A 22,703-nucleotide genomic window follows, 5' to 3' on the forward strand; every position below is an offset into this window, starting at 1 on the left:
ATGTGCAGTCGCTCAAATAGACAGAAACAGGACATACGGTAGAAGTGGATACATACGTCTCGACTGTAAAGTCCAATCCAGTGAGGGACAGCCAATCTATTGACAAGGACGGTAAGGAAAGCCTGGTGGTATGCATCTGTAATGCTCACTAGGTCAGAATCATTCTCTATGCACTTTTTCAGGGCGTCGTACCAGCTCAAGTTGCCAGACACAACATTGTAACTGTGGCTCCTGTACTCAATATTTTCAGGAAGAGGGTGGTAATAGGTGTGGGTTGGGGGTTTGGAAGTGTCTGCAACAAGAAAAAAATAATAAATGTAACAAGATGTTAACACTCTGGTAAAACTGCATCGTTTGAGTAAGTGAATGAATAAGAAATTTGAGAACATTTAAAAGGAAAATCGTGTAAAATACATCAATTATAAACACTAAAGTATGCTTGACAATCTGATGTACCTGATCCAATTACAGAATCACATTTTTGATCATTTCCCTTGAGTTCTTCAGCTCTTTATGTGATAGGGACTCTGGTTTTGGTTTGGTATTTGAGCGGAATGCAGATCAACTGGATTTAGACCTACTGATGGACTCTGTCAGCTGAGGTCACCTCTTCACGTGGCCAAAGTTCCTCAGCTGCTTTGGCCACGTGTTCAGGTCTCAATGATAAAACACTCGTCTGTGGGACACGTACCTCTTTTGTAAACTTGAGGTTAAACTCTCAACATTAATAAGCCTTGCTTCCATAATTAAGGTTGGAAGCAACCGCTCGCGTTTTGAACATGCAACAGCTGGCCAATAGAGCTAAAACACATTATTTTGCAACTATTCTTCTCATGGTATTGTTTAATCATATAAAAAATTACCATCTCACCCTCCGTGGGTGGTCTCATCCTTCCAAGCGAGCAGGGATTTTAGAGAGGAACAACATCATATATGACATCAAACACTGATATCAAATGTGATTCCTTCTTTTTGGTTTAATTCAATTCAAATTCAACTCAAATTCAAAGGTAATTTCCCTCTGGGACTAATAAAGTAAGAGTTTCAGTACACACAATTCTGAGATCAGACATACATACATAATGAAGGTGATATAAAAAAAACGTGAACTTTAAAGGAACAATGTGTAGTTTTTATCGTTAATCTCCGGAAATATCCATCAAAAAGTTGTTGAAAATGAATTAAATGATGCCCAATTGTTGAAAATTATTGGCGGCTTCTTAGCATTTAACCATAAAAATCAAGTCTAAAATCCATGGGAGTGGGTCTAAAGCCTGATTTATGCTTCTCCGTCTGCGTCAGTGCGGAGACACGCAACGCCATTATCCGTCTTTGTGTAGGGCTCCGGCAGGCACGCAAGTACGTACGGAGTCGAGCCCACTTTTTCAAACATCCGTCGAACGAGACGGATTACGCAAGCTTGTGATTGGTCAGGACGCCGCTGTTGTTTACAGCGCCGCCATTGCAAAGAGAGCCGAGGATAACTAGCGGCAGACACGGAGAAGCTTGAAGAATACCTCGCGAAAAAACTCTAAACATATGAACGTTTAATTCTCCCGTGACTGGAGGAGTGAAAAGATGCGCAGCAAGCGTTTTATTTGTGGACGGAAATGACAGGAAACGTGGGTTTAGAGGTGGCGAGCGCATGAAGCGGTGGGAGAATGAGAGACAAATATGTCCGTGTTAATAAGTCTCTTATATACACAAAAAACACAATATAAACCCACTATCTTGGACCGGATACACGACAGGATACCACAGAACAGCGCTACGCCCTCTGTTGTCTTGCCGGGCAATTGCTTTGCAACACTCCAGGAGACGGAGAAGTATGAGAGCAAAACGCTTCCGTCAATCCGTGCGTGTCTGTCCCTTGCGGAGCTGACGGAGAGGCATTAACCAGGCTTAAGTCTCAGGGTGACACCATATTAGATGCCATGTTTCCTTCTACAGGAGCCTTTGAGGACAAAATGCATTTACTGATTTATAACAAACGGTTACAAAAGTCTCACCATTCATAAACGTTGTTTTACACATTTACCTCTTCACTCATTGCCACTGATACAAGGGAGTCTGATGTGCTTGTCATTTTTGCTGACGTTTGCACGCCCCTTTTGACCCTAATGGGGATCCGTTGGTAAGGTCTTACTCCAACACAAAAATACAGCTTGGTTGCAATGATTTAGGTATCTACTGCCCCCATCGCCAGGAAAAATACACACTGTCATTTTAAAGTCTCAAAGGATTTTGTGATCTCGCGAGTCCAGGGAGGAGTACAGAGGGAAAGTCGTTCCGTAGCCAAGATTCTCCCGGTGTGTACTAGACCTCATTGAAGCTCGCCAGTAAACTGTTCCGCTGCTGTTCGGCACCACTGATACTTCCAGGTTTGAAATAAGGGTTTAAAAAATCATACATAATTCCTGAAAGGAGGAAATATAATTGCTGCTGATGAGTGCTAAGATAAAATTATAAACCAGAGTGGCCAACAAGTGCAAGAAAAAACAGTCCTGGAACTAAATCAGATGAGTGAGAGAACATCAGAAGGTAAAAACCAAATGGAACCATACCTTGAGGTTTCTGACAAACAAACCCGTATCCACTCTCGCTGCACCTCTCATCGTACCACTTCCCAGTCAGGTGGAAGTTGTGGTTGTTTGACAGAACAGTGCAAAGTGGTTCATCAGCATCTCCAGTGAGCCACTCGTCCTGCTGAGAGTTGAACACAAGCGGTCACTCACACACACCTACCGACAGAAACATCTTTGTAAAACTTCACGCTGTGCTGTCACCAGCAAACTTCTTCCAGTTTTTTTCATTTTCTATCCTTCCAAGTCTAGTTGGAGGAAAACTCACTCATAATTAACCTAAATGGGCCTTCTTCTTCCGTCTCTTGGAAAGTACAGATGCTTTTATCCTCCTCTCCTCCCTATCTTATCCCAAGACTCTTTGTCTGTCTTTGGGTGTACGGCGCTTCTGCATTTTTTCTGGAAACTGGAAATTATTAAAAATGGACCTGGTCAGTTGGTCTCTCAACGCGATTGACAAAAATTTTTTCAACGATGAGAACGGGAGAAGGGGCTCCCGGGTGCCCCTCTGGGACAGAGCCAGCTGGGCATATCATGGACTCCTGGAAACAGTGGAACCTGATATGCCTCTCTCAACCGTCTGTAGGGGATTGGGAAGGCGTATGGATATTCGTAGTGATGGTGTCAGGTTTCTTGCTGTTTGGCCTGAGCGGTTACCTGGCTTACCGGAAAATTAATGAGCTGTTGAGGAATATTGGCTCAATCCCGGAGCTCAGGGATAGATTACACCGCGCTGTGAATGCACAAACTCATAACTGTCAAGATGAGCCATAAGCTTGGAACTTTGGTTGAGATTCAGACTCTGGCACAGAAGGTGGATTTGATCAGGGAGAAAGTTGACGTATCAGCAGGGATTGGGATAGATTAATTACGCCATTATTGGATTTAGAGAGGTTGAGGACCAACGGAACTTTAAGACAGAGAGGAAATTATCTCTGTGTGGCTCCAAAACAAGTTCTTATCTGAATCTGGTGCCCTTGAGCCTGTGAGGCTGAATTGTAAACTCCCCCTCAGAAGAAATATGGAATGCTGCCATCACCATGGCAACTCTGTCTCCCTATCCCAGCCTGGGCGGGACTGCGATCGGTGAAGGCCGTTGAATCGTTTCCAGGAGCCACTGTGCTCTCCAACCCAAATACCTCCCACCCCTGTCCAAAAGGAGGTGACTAGCGCTGCTCATCGCGGCTGCATGCACTGATGTGTGGAGAGTCCCCAACCCTACCTCCCCACCTAGTGGACACTTATGTTGTGTAATGTCTGAAGTCTGTTGCATTTCTGTCTGAGGTGTTTTTTGCATAGCAAAGCTGCCCTCCCTGTGGAGGGTAACTCTGAAGTGCCTTTTTTCCTCCACCTGACCCAATCCTCATGTAAACCCTCTGATCTCTATTAAGCTAGCGCGACTCAGGTTGCGAATGACCACAATCACCAATTTTTGTCATGTGTCTATGTCTATGTATGTCTTATCTCAGAATTGTGTGTACTGAAACTCTAATTTCACTCTGGGATTAATAATCTTTGAATTTAATTTTTGCCAGGTGGAGAAAAGCGGAGCACTCAGAGAAAACCCATGGTGAAATCATTTCCTACAGATGGCGCTCTGAAAGTAGCTCTTGGGGAAAAAAGACCACCACCATGCAGGCCTGGAAAGAGGAACATCTCAGGTTTTAGATGTTCAAGTCTTGTTTTGTTCTGCAGACATCTGAAGAACACCTGATAATCTAAGGAGGCCTACTGTGAGGTAGCTCTTTGGTTCAACTGGAGACCAGTTGGTGTAGCTGACTGGTTTCCCATTAGTCCACTTCATGGTGTCCTCGTCCCGCAGACCAATCCACACGCCTACAGAGTGTCCCTGGAGCAGCATGGTGATGTAGGCTGGAAAATTGAAAACATAAGCAAACCAGAGCAGTTGTGGTATTTGTTGAAAATTAAAATGAGCTGAGGCAAGGCTCCTTTTGCGTGTCTACCTTGCTCAATCTCATCTTCTATAGCAACCAGAGAGCCTTCAAACAAAGAGCAGATGGACTGGGCATCCTTCCAACTCTTCCCTTCTCGTGGACCGTCAGGGAGGTGAAGCAAAAGACACTGCAAACACAAACACACACATGCATGCATGAATATCATCGAACAAAATAATCAGAAGATGTCAGAATATAAAGTTTAGAAACTTGGGGGTCAAAGTAAAAAATTTGTGACATTTATTAATCAGCTTACTGCAAGAGTTTATACAAGGGAACCTGATTTATTTAAAAGCTGATCCAGCGGACAACATCAGTCTGTGTGTGTGTTTTCTTCTACTACTAACCACAGACCTCACCCAGAAACCATGAATATAAACACAAACATCTTGCCTAAACCTCAGAGGCAGCTCAGAACTTACAAAAGTGATTGTTTAAAAATCTGTGGGAGAGGAAAAAGCACAAGAGGCGCTTCTGGCTGATGGTGATATCATGATTATACAGTTGAAGTAAAGAGTTAAATATACAACTGATTGTATTAGCGCGTGTGTGTGTGTGCTGGAGCATTCATTTGAACCTTGTGTCCAAAGTACAGCCAGTTCTCAGGACATCCTCCTATGTAGTGTGGCTCTCGGGGGGTTTCCACCACAGACACGGTCTTTCTCTTGCACACGTAGCCGTGGAGGTCACTGCATTTACTTGTTGACCACTTCCCTGCAGCAGACTAGAAAATCTCAACAGGGACAAAAAGCATGAATCTGTATGTCGGTGTGTAGTAAAGCCTTTACCTGTTGAAGACGACATAGTAACACACACCTCATATTTTCTGAGGTTGGTGTGAAAACCTCCATCAGCCCAGTTATGAAAGTCTATCTCTGTACCGTCGCTCCACCTGGAAAAACAAACCCCACTGGTCTCGTGTTTTGTCTTTTTGCTGTTTTCTCTGTGGAGCAACATCCCAAAAGGTTTCCACACAAAATCTTTCTCAATTATTGCTGCTGGAGATGCAGTTAACAAAATAAATAAAAATTATAATAATAATAAACTAATAAAAGTTTGTTGATACTTGAAGACAAAGTTCACTCGTTTTTTCAACACATCTGAATTGGTCTCTAGTATAGATGAATGCCTTGTGAGTGGATCTCTGTGGGGGAAAAGCTCTCGTTCTCCTGTTTCAGACAATGGAAGTAAGAAAGAAGAGAGAGGAGGGGACGGCAGGCTTCGGAGTTTCATTCCCTAATATTTGGACTTCTCACTTCTGACTGGCTAACAACAACGCAACTCTGCCACTGATTCCATTTGCTCTGCTACGTTGATGTTTTATCTCTACAAATAACACATGCCTCCACAAATAACACATGCCTGAAGGAATTCTGCCATGTGGTGGAGTTGCTAATGCTAACATTAGCTTCTACTAGCAGAGACATGCTCTGCTCTCTCCTGGATGCTAAACCAACAGCCTTCCCCTAGCCTTCTAACTCATCTGAAGAATCAAGGCTAGTGATTTTCGTTTTACTCTTATATTTGCAAACCAATTATTTTGCACTTTTAATAAACACTTCCTGGCTAATTTCTTTAGAAACCTTCATAATTTTAGTATTCTTTATATCAGCAACTCTTTTAAACTACAATTAATTTTTAACTTTTCAGCTGAATGACTCAAACCCCAGTGTGTTTATTTGAACTCTTTACTAAAATGTCTCCAAAACACACACCTGACGACCTCTCCGGGTTGGACGATGGACAGGCCGATCCACCAGTCCGACTGTCCCAGAGAGAGCTGTAAAACAAAAACAGAAAAAGTGAATAAGTAAACTTCATTTTTGCTCTGCTACTGAGAGCCATCCTCACGCGTCTGGCAGCTCACAAGCATTCATTCAGGCACACTCCTTGGCTGTGGCTCTGCTGCTTTCATCATCTTGTTTTGTTCCTATTATCCCCTAACAAGCCTCAACACCACAAGAGACTTCTTCAGTCTGATCCAAAGAGCTGCTGCCTGCAGACGGCCTTCTTCTTACTCCTCTGTGTGGAGGCACTCGAGCGTTAAAGTGCCCACATTTTAGGGGCATTTCAGCTTGTTGCTGTGTTTCTGCAAACACTTGAGTTTGTATGAGAAACAAGAGTGTCATTGTCTTCAGGTTTGTTGATTTTTCACTGCATGCCAACTAAATAATAGCTCTATAACACCATTCAATGACTACAAAACACTGATTAAGTAGACTCTATGGCTGTGTACTTTTGGGTCCACTCTACCTTTGTTTCTTTGGAACATTGTTTCCATCAAAATTTGCATATATATATATATATATATATATATATATGGACAGAGGCAGTGACAAACCTGCCGTAAGCGCTCTTTGATGAAGTGCAGCTCCTCTCTGGAGTGAAGAGCCAGCAGGTGGGCTCCCATCATCTGACAGGCCAGAGAAACAGAGTGCCAGTCAAAAGGCTGCTTGGCCAGCAAGTACTCAGCTCCACGGTAAAACACCCAGGGCTCGCTTTCTGCAGGGAGATCAGTTACAGGAAGAAGATGAGTTTCCGGTAATCAAATCAGAGTCACGCTTTAATTCACATCCTTGGGAGCCGACTGGCTGAAGACATTTCACATCAGGAGTGAAGCTAATTAGAAAAAATGCAATATTTATCATTTTTTATTACAGCATATTAAAAATAAATAGGTTTTACCCACATTTCTCTTTCTGTCATAACAGAACACTGTCTATGTGGTTTATTATCTCAGCTGTCATGTACATTAAATCTGGGCTCTGTGGGCAATGAGTGAAGCACAATTTACCTTTGGTCATTCCTCATTTCATATACTGTATTTCCAACAAGCCAGACTATCTTGTGATGCTTTAAATGATCTAGATCAATATGTTTTCAGTCTTTCAGAATGTGGTTGAAAAAATGGGTCTCCCACTGAGATAGGAGCTAAATAAAAATGAAAATAAGACTAGAGGCGATGCTGCTGCGTGTATCATTTACAGGACTCAAGTATGTTTTTCATCTGATTTTGTTTGCTTTGGTCTGAAACTCATCTACTCCACTGAGACACCTGGTGTTTTACTGCACCTTTGAGGGCTTTTATGAAAGAGATTCATAACATTTCATGATGTTAATATGAAATGTTGTTAGTGGACAGATAATTAAAGAAAGTTAGTCAAAATGAAAATGTTACTTACGCTCCGTGTACCAGTAGGGGTTTATCAGTTTATCACCTGCAATTTAAAGCAGAGTTACATGAGCAAGGCAGTGCTGATCTGTGTGTGTGTGTGCTTGTGTATGTGTTTACCTCTGGACAGCTTGCAGACCCACTCATGTTTGGTTTCACAAGGCCGTGGCATGAGAGCATTGGTCAGGTCACTGTACACGGCACAGTCCCTCCTGTCATCCTCCTCATTTTTGTCTTCAATAAAGGACATCACCACCTACACACACACACACACACACACACACACACACACACACACACACACATACACACACACACGGGATGACACCTGCAACACCACACATCTTGTACTACTCGGATCAAGGAGGTGCTACCAGTGTACTTACTGAGGAGCCATCAGACCACTCCCAGGCACCAAGATGCTCGGGGTTTCTCTTATTTAAACCCACCCAGAACCAGCGGCCCTCTGTTCTAAATACAACACAAAGAAAGGAAGCAGAAAACAAACTAGTTGAGTTGTCTGTAATCGCTGTCATCAACTGTAAAATTCAGCCAATGATCACTCTTATGCACCAGCAAGCCACACACTGAAACTAGAACAAAGCTTTTGTGTGTTTAGCTGCCAGAGTAGTTTATTTGTACGGTAGGGTGAGGCAGGGAGGGTATGGAGTGGAGCATACAAACTCCTCCCTCAACTCTCCGCTATCACAAAGCAGAAAGCTACAGAACTTTAACCCACATCTTAAACCGTGGAAGTCCCCCTACAAACACCTTTATCAGGCCCTATGACAGTGCTTAACCGGTGAGCCCCGAGTGCCAGCACATACCCTTCAAACATGGTGGTGAGGAGGCGTTTCACAAACACCTGCTCCTCATAGTGCTGGAAGCTGGCCAGCTGAGCCCCAAGCGCCTGGCAGAAGAAGTCTGCTTCCACCCAGGAGCGCTTCATCAGGACCTTCTCATCGTGGAAAACCTACAGGTGCAACAAATCAGGTTAGTTAGGGGCATTACACCGAGTTTCTGTCTGTTATTATACATGTTTCAGCAGCTTTTCAGTTATAAAGACTATGTATGCAAGAAGAACACAACAGGCTTAGATCTGTATTTGACACATTTTGGTTCATTTAAATAACATTAACTTCATTAAAACTCTTAAATAACATCTACTCACATCCTCGCCTACAGAACTGGACAGTTCAGTTGATTAACTGAATCATTAAAACAACAACTTTTACAAAGCCACATTATCCAGAAACCTGTTGTTGAAACAGAAGAACTTATTTTAGGCTCCTGACAAACATTGATTCTGGAATTATAAAAGCCCACTGAATTACTGGAAAAAAATACTGATTTCACGGGTCGTCAAAAGCAGACTGCTATCATACAAATAACATGAATGCGTGTCAGAACTGCATGATGCACTTTTTAAAATCAGCTGGGTTAGAAAAAGCAAACATTTTTTAAAACACTAAAGCACAAGTAATGAGATATGAGTAAAATAATAAGATAAAGTAAAGCTCATATTGCTCATTTGTGTTTTATTCTGAGATTGTGTGTTTTAACTCATTGTCCTAATTAAGGTTTACATATGTTTAATCTTTGAATCAAAATGACTCAACAAGAAAAGTAGGCAGAATATCAGAATAAAAATGTCACCTTAAAACAGTGGAGCAGTCCAGATTGTGATTCCCAGCCTGGAGGACAGGGGGCGTAAGCATCAATGTGGTGCTCTGGCAGCTGGGCATCATGGTAGCTGCTGATGCTCTGCTTACACACCGACAGGGCCTTGTGGGACTTGCAATCTTTTACTTCCCACCTCCCCAGAGCAGCTCCGCCAGACATGGCAACACAGCCACCAGTACTGACTGGTAACCAGAGGAAAACATAAGGCTTGTTTACTTTTATGATTCACCCAAACCAGCTCTTATTAGTAGCAAAGTAAGCAGCTGCAAACTATTAGCCACCTGGCTGATGTTTGTTCCAGTTGGTGAATGTGAGAGGCAGAGAGGAGCCATTGTGAGGAAGCCAGCTGTACTCTCCTTTCCTTGCCTGGTCCATGAGGCCAATCCAGTAAAACAAGCTGCTGTTGGCTCCACTGGCACTCAGCAAACTGTTGACGAAGGCCTGTTCAAACCTGACCGTGTGAGGAGGACAAAAAGGTGAGCGGGACATCTTAAACACTGAAACAAGCTAAAAGCACACAGCACCTGTTTTCCACAGAAAGGAGCGGAGCTTTGCAGTAATATCCCATCTGCGCATCTTCATGGTTCTGTTCGTGACCGGTCACCATGTAGCAGGAATGTCCATGTCGCTTCCACCCCTGGAAGAAAAATCCATATTCAGTGTGGTCACCCTGTATTACCATGGAAGAAATAATCAATCCTAATGTGGCCTTTTAAACTCTAGTACTTATTTACTCTCTGAACAGACTGATACGATATTTCCAGGTTTTGTTCATCCTAAGAACTGGGATTAGCCCAACAGTAGTATTTATGTCTTTACTTATCTCTAATTTGAAGCTTATTCTGTTAAATTATACCGAGAATAAATGACCCTACTCAGCTAAATAACAGTAAAGTCATATTTGAGCTTGTGATCCAAACCTGATGTTTCAAATTTACTCTCCTTAAATATTGAACTAGGGATGTCCCGATCCGATCACATGATCGGAAATCGGCCCCAATCACGTGGTTTCAGACTGATCGGGACTCGGGCTTTACTTCCCGATCCGGACTCAGATACTGGGTTCAAATTACAGGAGAGCAACTTGGTTCTCCTAAAGGTTGTCAGGCTCCCCTGATGCCCTTAACTTACACACCCAGAAGGAGCACAAAAAAGATCCAGTTTCTACCTATATTATATTATTTATGTGGACTCAGCGTAGCGGGGATTCTTTTGAGTAGAGATGCAGAGAACGGCAGGCAGACCGCTGATTATTCATGAACACCAGCTGCAGTCTGCACACGGCCACAGTAACATTTTCTAAGTTTCTAAGTGGCGTCACCAAAAAATCTATAATTAACACACAGTCATTCGTGTCCGTTCATTTTCTCTCTGGTAAGTTCTGTCTGTATTTGAGCATGACGTGTGGACGCGCTCGTGCTGCCCCCGCTGCAGCGCTCGTCACTGGCGCAGCCGGGCAGTGCAGCGCACACTCCGCTTTCTTTGTGGTCAATAGATCAATTTGATCTGCTAGTTAAAAAGTTACTTGTGAGGTGAAAAAGAAGGAAGCAGGCTGGAGTTTTTCTGGAGGACTGGGAGATGCAGGAAGATCAGAGACAGACAGGACAGGAAGATAGGAAAATGAAAACCAAGAAAACAAAATAAAGTTCTTAAAAAATAAAATGAAGGTAGATTTATCCCACTACACGTTTGTACCTGTATAGAGCAATAATGTATCAGCATGTAGTATTTATAGAGTTGATACAATGGAGATCATCTTCAAAACTCCGTCCCATGCCCAGGGACTTGTCTAAGCATTTTGGGGGCCAAGGCAAAATAGACCCCGCCAGGTATTTTAAGTTTAAGTGCTATCTGTTTATATATTAGACTTTTTATATTTGCAATAAAGTCCAAAAGTGAAGAATTTATGTTATTTATAACCTGATTGTTCAAGCTACCTCACAGAAGTGATCTGTTGTTGAAAAATAATATAAAAAGGTAATTAAATAAAAAAAAGGAATATTCTGGAACTGTTTCTTCCTTTTCTTTATTTTTATTTTTTTATGTATCGAAAGTATCGGACCGGGACTCGGTATCCGCAGATTCTCAAAATCAAATGACTCGGACTCGAGGGCAAAAAAACCTCTCAGATTTAATTCATTGAGACCTTTTTATGTTTTGTTTTAGTTTAGTTTAACATTTAACTCTGTTTATTTACATATGGCTGTATTGAGCGTCCCCTGGAGAGGGTGTTTGGACAAGTGGTGAGTATTTTCCACCCCTAGAAGCCCAGATGCTTACACACTCACATGAAAACTTTGGTAATGCTGGTTAGAAAAAACAGCAGCTGAGGAAAGGTTTAGTAATGATTACCTGCCTTAAACTAACCCTGACCCTAACCCACACAGACAGCAGAGTGAACTGAGAAACACAACTTTGTTTCAATTACCCTGCTGGTAATATTCACACTGCTCGAGCACGTTGGGTGATTTTACAGCCTCGGGGTAACTTATGGCCTCATGGCCTCGGAGAAGCCTGGTTCATGCTTCTCCGTCAGCTCCAACAGGAACAGACACGCACGCATGGACGGAGACGTTTTGCTCTCATACTTCTTCGTCTCCTGGGGAGTGTTGCAAAGCAATTCCCCACCAGGACAACAGAGGGCGTAGCGCTGCTCTGTGGTACCCGGTCATGTATCCCGTCCAAGATAGTGTGTTTATATTGTGTTTTTTTGTATATAAGAGACTTATTAACACGGACAAATTTATCTCTCATTCTCCTCCACCTCTTCATGTGCTCCCCACCTCTAAACCCAAGTTTCCTGTCATTTCCGTCCACAAATAAAATGCCTGCCGCGCATCTTTTCACTCCTCCAGTCACGGGGGAATTAAACGTTCATATTTTTAGAGTATTTTCGCGGGGTGTTCTTCAAGCTTCTCCGTGTCTGCTCCTAGGTATTCTCGGCTCTCTTTATGTTTTTGAGGGCGCAATGGCGGCGCTGTAGACGACGGCGGTGCCCTGACCAATCACAAGCCTGCGTTCTCCGTCTCGACGGATGGATGTTTAGAAAAGAGAGCTCAACTCCGTACGTCCTTGCGGAGCTCTCCAGCAGGCCCGCAAGGACGGACAATGGCGTTGCGTGTCTCCGCACTGACGCAGACGCATGAATTAAGAAGTAGCCAGATGAGTCAGGAGTCTGATATTCTTGTAAACAGAGTCAGAGAGCAACATGCATGCCAGACAATACGTCAGTGGTCGAGTGAATCAGCCCTTTGTGCTTCTGAACGTGCTACTTGCTCTGACGTTGAACTGCGGCAGACGAGTGTCCAGATCTGCTGGTGGATGCCATGCAGCTCTACAGCAAGGACTCACAAACCAAACGACTGTTCTCAAAAGGATTTAAACATTATTTTAGAAACTCAGCAAACCTATTTGCTCTGAACAAACTCAGACACGAAGGTTACTTTCCGGTTTTTAAGCTCTAATTGTGCAGACTGGGATTAAATGTTGCATAACACGTCACCTCTGAGCTGATTGATGACGTTTTTGCACACAAACACAGCAGATCCGTGCATAAGAAGGTGCAGCATGTGTGTACTTGTGCATATTCTTACAGCAGGACATCCTTCCTCCCAGGTCCCATGATGCTGAATGGGACTCCGATTTGCTCTTCTGCACACAGCAGGGTGTCGCTCATCACACGGAGCCAAAAGCCAATTACCTTTCTGTGACAGAGGTTGGAATTTTACTCCAAATGTTGCATGAAAACGTGAAGTTTTGTTGATAATTCGTCACATTTCATTTGTAAAATACCACTCTCCATGCAACCTATTATTCATATTTAAAAGATATCCTAGTCAAAAGAAACAGATCTGAATTATTTTATCTCTTTATTATTATATAAAAAAAAGTTGTAATGTGTCAGTTCTGTCACAGGGTGTCCCACCTGCCTGTCCACTTTGACACAGAGCGTCATGCCCGTCAGGTTGTGAATAGGGTGATACTGGTGCCACAAAGTGAGAGTTACTGGTGAGCCGTCCGACCACTCAACAGCTGGTGATGACGCTCGTTTCCACAGGCCAATCCAGACCTCCGTACTCTGCCGAGAATCTGACACACACATCACAACTTTCACACACCGCACAAGCTTTTAATTCATCTACACCAATCAGGAGTTGGATGCTTCTTCTTACCATTAGCCAGGAGGTTGAGGAGCATTTCCACCTCTGATAGGGAGTGGAGGCTGGTAAGGTTTGCTTTGTGAGATCTGCAGATCTGCGAGGATTCCTCCCAGCTTGCAGCTCCCTTTTCCGGCAGCACCAGGTAGCAGAAACCATTATGAGGCCACCAGCCATCAGCGCACTCTGTATGGATGTACTGCCAGTTCTCTGAAAGAGGAAGAACCAGGAAAGTGAGAAAAGAACTCAGAACAAGACAGACCAGAATAACACAAACTCACAGCAGCCTGTGTTGGACAAGTCTCCAGCAGTGCAACAGAGAGGAAGGTCAAAAGTTGACTCGAAGCACAGCTGGTGAGTGAATGCAGCTGGGCTAAACTCAACTAGACTTAATAACTCGTATGCATTTTACCCCTAAGACTAAGCGATAAGTGTCACAGCAGTGAGAAACATCTCTTCAGCCCCTGTGTTAGTTAATGACGTGTTTGTGTGATGTGGTTTCGTGTGATCTCACCTAGTGGCTCAGCTCTGTGACTGTCGTTCTGCGTCTTCTTGCAGATGTAAGGCATCGCCGCCTCACAGGACAGACTCTGCCACTGGCCGCCGTAGGCCGAGTTATACACTCCACACTGTCTGTTGTTCTCTAGTGGGCTGGCATCTAGAGCTAACAAACAAAAATAAGTTTAGTCTGCATCAGTTCTTTTTCCTCTTCCTTTAGGGTTGCACCCTGACTTCAGAATGAACTTCCTTTATCCTTACGTAGTATTAACTGTCTGGTCACCTCTAAAAAAGCAGCTGAAGACCCTTTTTCTAAAGCTGGGTTTATCTAAATATTTTGTTTTCTTCTTTTTTTTAACTCATTAACTGTGAATGATGACTAAAGCCATCAATTGAGTTTTTAACAGAGGGCTTGGGATGGAGCTAGTGCACCTTGAGAGTTAAACATCACCGTGCAAAAGTTGATTTTCACCCGTGTGTGTGTCACACGTCACGTCATGAAGCAGATCGTTTTGGGACGCCACTATGCTTAAAACAAGCCGCAAACCGGAAAAGCTTCTGCAGCTCACACTTTGTAATCGGAAGGTTGCAGGTTCGAGCCCCGCTCAGTTTGTCACTGCTGTTGTGTCTTTGGGCAAGACACTTAACCCACCTTGCCTGCTGGTGGTGGTCAGAGGGATAGGTGGCGCCTGTGTACGGCAGACTCGTCTCTGTCAGTGCGCCCCAGGGCAGCTGTAGCTACAATGTAGCCAATCACCACCAGGGTGTGAATGTGTGTTAATGACTGACTGTGTTGTAAAGCACCTTGGGGGGATCCAGAACTCTAGAATTTGCTTACTCAAATGCACACCATTTATTTGAAAACGGACTGTGAAAGAACGGAAAAAGCCAGAAACACACTGGTTCTTCCTGATGTTAGAAGTGAGTCTACTCCTTCTTTTGGTAGTTTTGCTGTTTACATGATCATAGAGCACAATATTCTGTGACTGTTAAAAAAACTGTAAAAATGCTTTTTAAAAATATGCTGCAGCCAGGGGTTTTCTGTTTAGATAACAGTTGGCAGTGAATGAGTTAACTCAAATTTATAATCACCTTTCATTTTTTGTGATATTTATGATCATTTCATAATTTCACGACTGTTTTTCTGATTTAATTTGATTTTATGATATTTGCTGTTTTTGTTTTTAAAAGCATTTTGATTTTATGACTTTGTGATTTGTTTAGTTTTGTTGATCTCTGTGAAGCACTTAGTGATTATCTTTCAGTGATGAGTGCTATATTCAGTGCTCAGCATAAATGAGTACACCCCACTACATTTGTAAGGAAACCTTGAGTTTCCTTTCTGAATCAACATTTTCTATGAGACACCATACTACAAAATACTCCCACAATTGTGGGCCACTGATTGCAAATAAGATTTGTTAATTTGCACACACAAAAAAGTGATTTTCCTTACAAATCCATTCAAGCCCATGTTGAAAAAGAAAGAAGAAGAAAGAAGAAGAAAATATCATTTCTATAGCGCCTCTAATCACGAGGCGCTTCACAAAAACAAAAATAAATAAATAAATAAATAAAAATAAAAAATAAATGTAAAAATATTAAAAAGCATTTAGAAAATGTTTGAAAATATATTTAAAATGAGCAAAAATAGGCAATTGGGATTTAAAAGAAAAAATGTTAAGAAAGAGAGAGAGTGAATAGGAAAGAGGGAAATCAGTGGATCCTGAGGAAGGTGGAATAGGTGGGGAGAGCAGAATAGAGCAAGTGGTGAAGAAGGTCATACAAAAACCAGCTTGAACAAGTGAGTCTTCAGCTGCTTTTTGAAGAAGACCACTGAGTCCACTGATGTCAGGCTCAGGGGGAGAGAGTTCCAGAGTCTGGGGGCCACAGCCAGCAAATGATCTGTCACCTTTGTTCTTTAGCCTAGTGTGTTGCACAACCAGTAGGCTTTGATCACTGGACCTCAGGGACCTGCTGGGGGTGTAGGGACTAAGAAGATCACCAATGTAAGATGGTGCTTGTCCATGTAGGGCCCTATAGACCAGAACCAGGATCTTGAAATGAACCCTGAAGTTGACTGGCAGCCAGTGAAGCTGGAGGAGAAGCGCGGTGATGTGGGTGTGTTTGGAGGACTTGGTCAGAAGCCGAGCACAGGCATTCTGAACCACCTGTAGACAGTTCAGGGAGGCTCTGCTCAGACACGTGAAAAGAGAGTTACAGTAGTCTAAGCGTGAGGAGATGAAGGTGTGGAGAACTGTCTCAAGTCCAGAGCAGGACAGAATGGGACTCAGCTTAGCAACGTTCCTGAGATGGAAGAAGGAAGAGCGAACAAGAGAACTGACACGAGAATCCAGGGTGAGAGCTGGGTCAAAGGTCACGCCAAGATTCCTGACAGAAGGTTTGGTGTGAGAAGCAAGCTCACCAAGAGAGTCTCTGACTTTGGGAACCAGCTTGTCTGGGGCACAGATGAGGATCTCAGTCTTATCTTCATTCAGCTGTAGAAAGCTCCCAGCCATCCAGGTTTTGATAGAGTCTAAGCAGGTGTGTAACAGCTGCAGCTTAGAGATCTCATGGGGCTTAAAGGAGATGTACAGTTGGATGTCATCTGCATAAAGATGGTAGGAGATTCCTTTGAAGCAGCTCAGGATGTGCTGAAGAGGAAGCAGATAGAGGAGGAAGAGCAGGGGCCCCAGCACAGAACCTTGTGGGACACCATGGGTAAGAGAGGTGGTGGAGGACCTAAACTTGGAGACAGCCACAGAAAAGGAGCGCTCAGAAAGATAAGAGGAGAACCACTCCAGAGCAGATCCTGATAGGCCTACCCAGTCTCTCAGCCTCTCCAGTAGCAGGTGATGGTCAACAGTGTCAAAGGCTGCAGTCAGGTCCAGCAGGACCAGAACAGAACAGTCCCCTGCATCACTGTGAGTCAGAAGGTCATTAGAGACCCTAAGAAGAGCTGTTTCAGTAGAATGAGCTCTACGAAAACCTGACTGGAAGCTATCATAGATGTTATGTTCATCAAGAGCAGCTGTGAGTTGTTTAGCCACAACCTTTTCCAAGATCTTGGAGATGAACGGAAGTTTAGAGATGGGTCTGAAGCTGCTATGGAGAGAGGGGTTGAGACTCGGTTTTTTAAGAAGCGGGTTGATTACAGCGTTCTTAAAGTAAGCAGGGACCTGACCAGAGACCAGAGAAGCATTAATTATAGAAAGCACGCTGGGACCGATGGACTAAAAAGCACTTTTAAACAAAGATGAGGGTAAAATGTTGAGGGGGCATGCAGAGGTCTTCATAGAGTTAACTAGTTTGGTTAACTCAGGCAAAGAAACAGGAGCAAAGCTATCTAGGATGACGGGCCTGGTTGGAGTCGGGAGAGGCGGCGATAAGGCTGAAGGAGAGATGCTAGATTTAACCTTATTGACATTGTCCACAAAGAAAGACAGAAAGTTCTCACGGTCTGCATCAGAGTGGATGGAGGCTGTAGGAGAGGCAGGAGACACGATGCTGCCAATGGTGTTAAACAGCACCTTGGGGTTCCCTTTGCTCTGGGACACCAGGTTGGAGAAATAGGAAACCCTCGCGTCTCTGACTGCAGAGTTAAAGGATGTCAGAAGATCCTTTAGATGCAGCAGCTGGACGTACTATGGACTTAATACTACAAATTTTGAATTAACAGGCATTCAACCACAGATAAGTCTAATGACTCATTTAAGAGGTGTCCAGCAGAAAGATGAATATAAAAGGACATTACGTTACAAAGAAGAGCCCTTCCCATTTCATGCTGTCAGCAATGGCTCCACATGGAGGAGAAATGTCACAAAGTCTAAGAAAGGAAATAATTTCTTTACACAAAAAAAGCGAGGGCTACCAGAAGATCAGAAAAGATTTACATATCAGTCAAAAGACTGTAGAAAAAGTGATCCAAACATAAAAAAGATGGAAGTGCAACCATCTTACAGAGACGTCCAGGCCATCCACGAAAGTTAACATCTCAACAGGAGCATCTTTTGATAAGAAGCGTTGAAGAAAATCACCCTGCAAGTTTATTGCTGTTAGCTAAAGCAGTAGAAAGCCAAACTGGAGTGACCGTTTCACATGACACCATACGGCGCACACTGCAGAGGAATGGCATGCATGGGTATCGTCCACGAAGGAAGCTTCTCCTAAAGCCCATGCACAAAAGAGCACGCCTAGGATTTGCTAGGGCCCATGCTGAAAGAGATGAAGACTACTGGGACTCTATATTCTGGCGTTATGAGACAAAGATCACAGTTTTTGGAACTAATGGTTTCAAAACTGGATGGCATCGTAAAGGTGAGGATTTGAAAGAGAAATACCGTAATTTCCGGACAATAGAGCACACCTCAATGTAAGCCGCACCTACTAAGTTTTTAAAACAACATGGAACTGTACTTATATAAGCCGCACCGGGTTAAAAGCCGCAGATATCTACCGGATATCTACTGAATTGAAAATGTAGTTTAACTGAACGTAACTGACCTGATCAGTATCAAACAAAACAAAAAAGTCATTGATTAGTTTATTCATCATCCTCCTGCGCCCTGAAACCACTGAAGTCCTCTTCTTCAGTGTCGGAGTTGAACAGCCTCAGAAGAGCTTCGTCACATACCTTTTTTGTGGCGATGCCAGTGTCACTGTCTGTGTTGTTGTCATCATCCTCGGGTGAAGCTGGCTTGAATGAGTTCTTCCCGCTGCCGTCTCCAGCGTCGAACCATGGAATCATTCATGCCAAGCTTACGTGCGGCAGCACTGTTTCCCTCCTTTACTGCCAGATCGCTGGCCTTCAACTTAAATGCGGCATCATATGAACTCATACGTTGTAGTTTCCATGATGAGGGGGTATGGATTTGAAAGAAATTCTTTGTCGTGCCGGCTGCTTGCATGTGCTAAATTAAAATGAACACTTTCTTCGATTTCCACTTTTGACTTCCACCTGTTTCACTTTCTGCTAAAGCGCCCCCTGGCAGGTGAAGGAAAATCTTCAGTAAAGCCGCACCTCATTATAAGCAGCATGGTTCAAGCGTGGGAAAAAAGTAGCGGCTTATAGTCCGGAAAATACGGTACATGGTACCTACAGTGAAACATGGAGGTGGCGGTGTCCTTATGTGGGGCTGCATGAGTGCTGCTGGTGTTGGGGAGCTGCATTTCATTGATGGCATCATGAACTCAACAATGTCCTGCTCTATACAAAAGGAGAAGATGCTACCATCACTCCATGCCCTTGGCCATCATGCACTTTTCAAACATGACAATGATGCCAAACACACATCTAAAGCTACTGTTGTATTTCTGAAGAAGAACAGGGTGAAGGTGACTGAATGGCCAAGTATGTCTCCTGATCTGAACCCAATCAAATTCTGAAGCAGCAAGTTGAGCATCACTCTCCATCCAGCATCCAGGCTCTAAAAGAGGCTATTCTTGAAGAATGAAAAAAGACAAGATGTTGCAATATGTCGCCAGCTTGTTCATTCCATGCCTGGAAGACTTGGTGCTGTCTTTGAAATTCATGGCGGTCATACAAAATACTAGATGTAGTAGTTTTTGTTGTGGGGTGTATTCATTTTTGCTTCAACAAATTTTAGTAAAACTGAAGATTTTGTGATCTAAGTTATATTATTAACCTTAATTTCATCTTATGGAGTTAAACACGTGTTCAATAAAACCCAGCCTTGTGAAAAATCTGGAAATTATTCCTTTGTTCACTGAGCTACTGATTAAATTCATACTTTTTAAAGGGGGTGTACTCATTTATGCTGAGCACTGTAAAACTACTACTTACTACTAGGGTATACAAATCATGACCTGCAAGTCACAAATAAGTAAAATCAAAGATTTCTTTAAAAGAAAATACAGGAAAAATAAACATTTCCACACTAGAATCCTGGAACAGTGAAGTAATCAAATTTAGTACCTCCTAAAAGAAGGCGAGCTGGTTGAATAAAATCACTACCTGTGGTGAAATTCACCAGTGCTAAAGGTGCTCCATCAGACCACTGCCAGCCATGTCTTTCCTCAAGGTGGTTCAGCCCAATCCACACCATCGCTCCAACACTAGCCAGACGATCTGCCCCAAACAGATGATGTCATTTAAAGTCACAGATAGGGCTGCACGATATTAGGAAAACCTGCGATGCATGATACAGTGATTAATATCATGATGACGATATGACTTGCAATAAATAAACAAATACGTAACTCAAAAACAAATTTTTTTAAACCATCATAAAAAATGGAAAAAGCAAAAATTGTGATCAAAAGATGTGAGGAAAGGGAGAAAGGAAATGAAGAAAAGGCAATCAGTGGATCCCAGGAAATGCAGAACGAAGCTAACTCAGGTTTTTGCTAGCCATCCAAATTAAGTGCCGTCTGTCTAGGGGGCGGGCATCTAGCCTATACAAACCCACCCGATTGGCCAAATGAGTGAAGAGCTCTATTTGACTTGTCAAGAACTTCATGCATCCGTTTGACAAAATGCATTATGTGTAGCAAACATTTTAATTGATCATTCATTGCGTTTTTTTCTGTTCTTTGCAATATGCATATTATTCCACACGCAGATATTGCGACGACGATACCCTATTTACAAAGCAACATTTGATAGATCATTTACAATAACAGTAACCAGTACTAGTGTGTTGTAGTGTCGGGAAGTGTTACAGATGCTTACCGTGGACGTAGCGGTGCTCTGCCAGGCTGGTGATGCTGAGCAGGTTTCCACCTTGAGCCTGGCAGGTGGACAGCGCCTGACTCCAGGTCAGGATGGTGTACAAGTTAAACTGGTAACACGCACCCAGATCCTGGTTAGACTCCCAGAAGTGCTCACAACCTGAAGCTACAAGTGAAAACATGAGCATGACTGCCAACGATGGAAGTGAGGTTTTAAAATGTAAATGTTGTTTTTTCAGGTTAAAATGGAATGTTCAAACTTTTCAACACAAAAACCAAAAACCCACAGGCCAAATGCATTTAGATTATTTTTTCCACCAAAATAAAAATAAATTTGTTTTTAAAATATGTTCAAAAATACATTAAACGCGCAATAACTTTGTAAGTTTCATACAAAACTTAACTTTAGTATAAAATGAAAATTATTAAAGCTGAATTTACATTATTATGTCTACACACCACAGATATTTACGCTTCTGAGATGATTACATTCACTGTCAAATGACTAAACAAATACACATCACCCCCTCACCATCTGAAACAGGCAAATAAATGGAGACAAGATGGAGGGAAAAAAAATCGGTTGTTAATATCAGCCCGGTTTTATTTATCGGGCCGATACCAATATGTTAAAAAAAATGACTAACATTGGCCGATACCGATATTGATGCCAATATATTGTCCATCCCTAATAATAACGCAAGTACATCGTTTATATGCAACAATATTGGAGCAGGCGGAGGGAGACTAGGGGTCTTAGCACACCTCTGTTGTTGCTAGGCCTCCTGGGGCTGGAGGCTAGGAGGAAGATCTGGCCGTCTGGTTGGGGTCTGGGGTGGTGGGTTGCTTTGCTCGGCGTTGGGCGGGGAGCCTGCTCATCAGCACCCCAGCAGAAAGGGTTGAACTCTGGGAACCAGTAATGATTGTAACCCACTGCGCCTCTTGAGGGGGGCAGGGGCTTTTCTGGTCGCGGGCTCCTTGGGGTCCCTGTGCTCAGGGGCAGCTCCTGGATCTCTGGGACTTGGAGCTCCCTCCATCTCCTACACATCTTTGGGGGGCAGATCTGTGGCCCCTCACACTGTCTATTCAGTGGCGGATTTAGCAATTTGGGGGCCCAAGGCGAACACAGACATGGGGCCCCTTACACAAAATTTTCGACAATCTTACCTTTAACTGGATTTGCGAAACTCTCCCCTCTTCTGACATGAGTTATTTTCCCTTTTTATTAGTCCTCCTCTTTTTTCCTGTATTTCCCTCCCTTTGAGCGCTTTCAATATTTGTTCTGCTTTCTTTTTCCTGTCAGTGCTCCTGTGCTTTTGCCTTTGTTTTTTTTTTCTATTTTCCATTTTGGTCCATGTTTTATGAAGCATGCTGCTTCTTTCTCTTATTGGAGCCACTAAGATAACTCAGTTTCATGCTTAATGTTTTGACTATCGCTTTGAATTTCTTATGAGCGCTCCCACCTCTCTTCTCCTTCTTATTTGTGGTCTTATGCCACTTGGCAAACAACAATTTGGTGCATTACCACCACCAACTGGATTGGAGTGGAATGATTACCAATCACTTCCTGTTTGTGCAAAGCTGTCTTAATAACCCTCTTATGACCATAATTATAACAGGGCTGCCTGGTATTTTTTCTTATGGCTGTAAAATTGTAAAAAAAAGTGCAAAGTGTGTGTAACTCTTCTCCTTTCTTCAGAACAACCTCAGCTTTCAGTGTATGGTTTGTATTTAGAATTTATTTCTATTAAAGCCTTTAAAAAATCAGCTTAAAAGTGAAAAAAGCAAAAAAACTGATTTGAATTTTTTACATTTATTACTGAACAGGAACTTCAAAATTACTGGGCAAACAATTTGTAATGAACAATTTAAACTTTGAACTGTAATGCATCTATTCTTAAAAAAGTTTGAACCTTGGTATCTTTTTTAGCAGTTTTAAGACTATTTATTTTTGTAAGCTTTCAGA

General features: G+C 42.9%; 1 protein-coding gene across 2 annotated transcripts in view; it reads right to left on the bottom strand.

Annotated features, from left to right (window-relative positions):
- Nucleotides 1–22,703, bottom strand: part of pla2r1 (phospholipase A2 receptor 1) — a 31,372-nt gene that overhangs the window by 4,601 nt on the left and 4,068 nt on the right. The window contains exons 4-24 of one of the 2 annotated variants that reach the window (XM_070554842.1): nucleotides 20,739–20,903; nucleotides 20,022–20,135; nucleotides 14,064–14,213; nucleotides 13,565–13,759; nucleotides 13,318–13,481; nucleotides 12,986–13,096; nucleotides 9,917–10,029; nucleotides 9,674–9,843; nucleotides 9,366–9,574; nucleotides 8,537–8,682; nucleotides 8,096–8,180; nucleotides 7,830–7,965; nucleotides 7,720–7,755; nucleotides 6,879–7,039; nucleotides 6,253–6,317; nucleotides 5,326–5,429; nucleotides 5,115–5,251; nucleotides 4,547–4,664; nucleotides 4,315–4,454; nucleotides 2,565–2,703; nucleotides 57–292 (exon numbers count right to left, since the gene is read on the bottom strand). In XM_070554842.1, the coding sequence (XP_070410943.1) occupies nucleotides 57–292; nucleotides 2,565–2,703; nucleotides 4,315–4,454; nucleotides 4,547–4,664; nucleotides 5,115–5,251; nucleotides 5,326–5,429; nucleotides 6,253–6,317; nucleotides 6,879–7,039; nucleotides 7,720–7,755; nucleotides 7,830–7,965; nucleotides 8,096–8,180; nucleotides 8,537–8,682; nucleotides 9,366–9,574; nucleotides 9,674–9,843; nucleotides 9,917–10,029; nucleotides 12,986–13,096; nucleotides 13,318–13,481; nucleotides 13,565–13,759; nucleotides 14,064–14,213; nucleotides 20,022–20,135; nucleotides 20,739–20,903 (2,894 nt within the window). Of the gene's footprint in view, nucleotides 1–56; nucleotides 293–2,564; nucleotides 2,707–4,314; nucleotides 4,455–4,546; nucleotides 4,665–5,114; nucleotides 5,252–5,325; nucleotides 5,430–6,252; nucleotides 6,318–6,878; nucleotides 7,040–7,719; nucleotides 7,756–7,829; nucleotides 7,966–8,095; nucleotides 8,181–8,536; nucleotides 8,683–9,365; nucleotides 9,575–9,673; nucleotides 9,844–9,916; nucleotides 10,030–12,985; nucleotides 13,097–13,317; nucleotides 13,482–13,564; nucleotides 13,760–14,063; nucleotides 14,214–20,021; nucleotides 20,136–20,738; nucleotides 20,904–22,703 lie in introns of both variants that reach the window. The other variant, XM_015953451.3, reaches the window with a different exon arrangement.

The sequence above is a fragment of the Nothobranchius furzeri genome, chromosome 9 (assembly GCF_043380555.1).
Source record: "Nothobranchius furzeri strain GRZ-AD chromosome 9, NfurGRZ-RIMD1, whole genome shotgun sequence".
Taxonomy (NCBI): domain Eukaryota; kingdom Metazoa; phylum Chordata; class Actinopteri; order Cyprinodontiformes; family Nothobranchiidae; genus Nothobranchius; species Nothobranchius furzeri.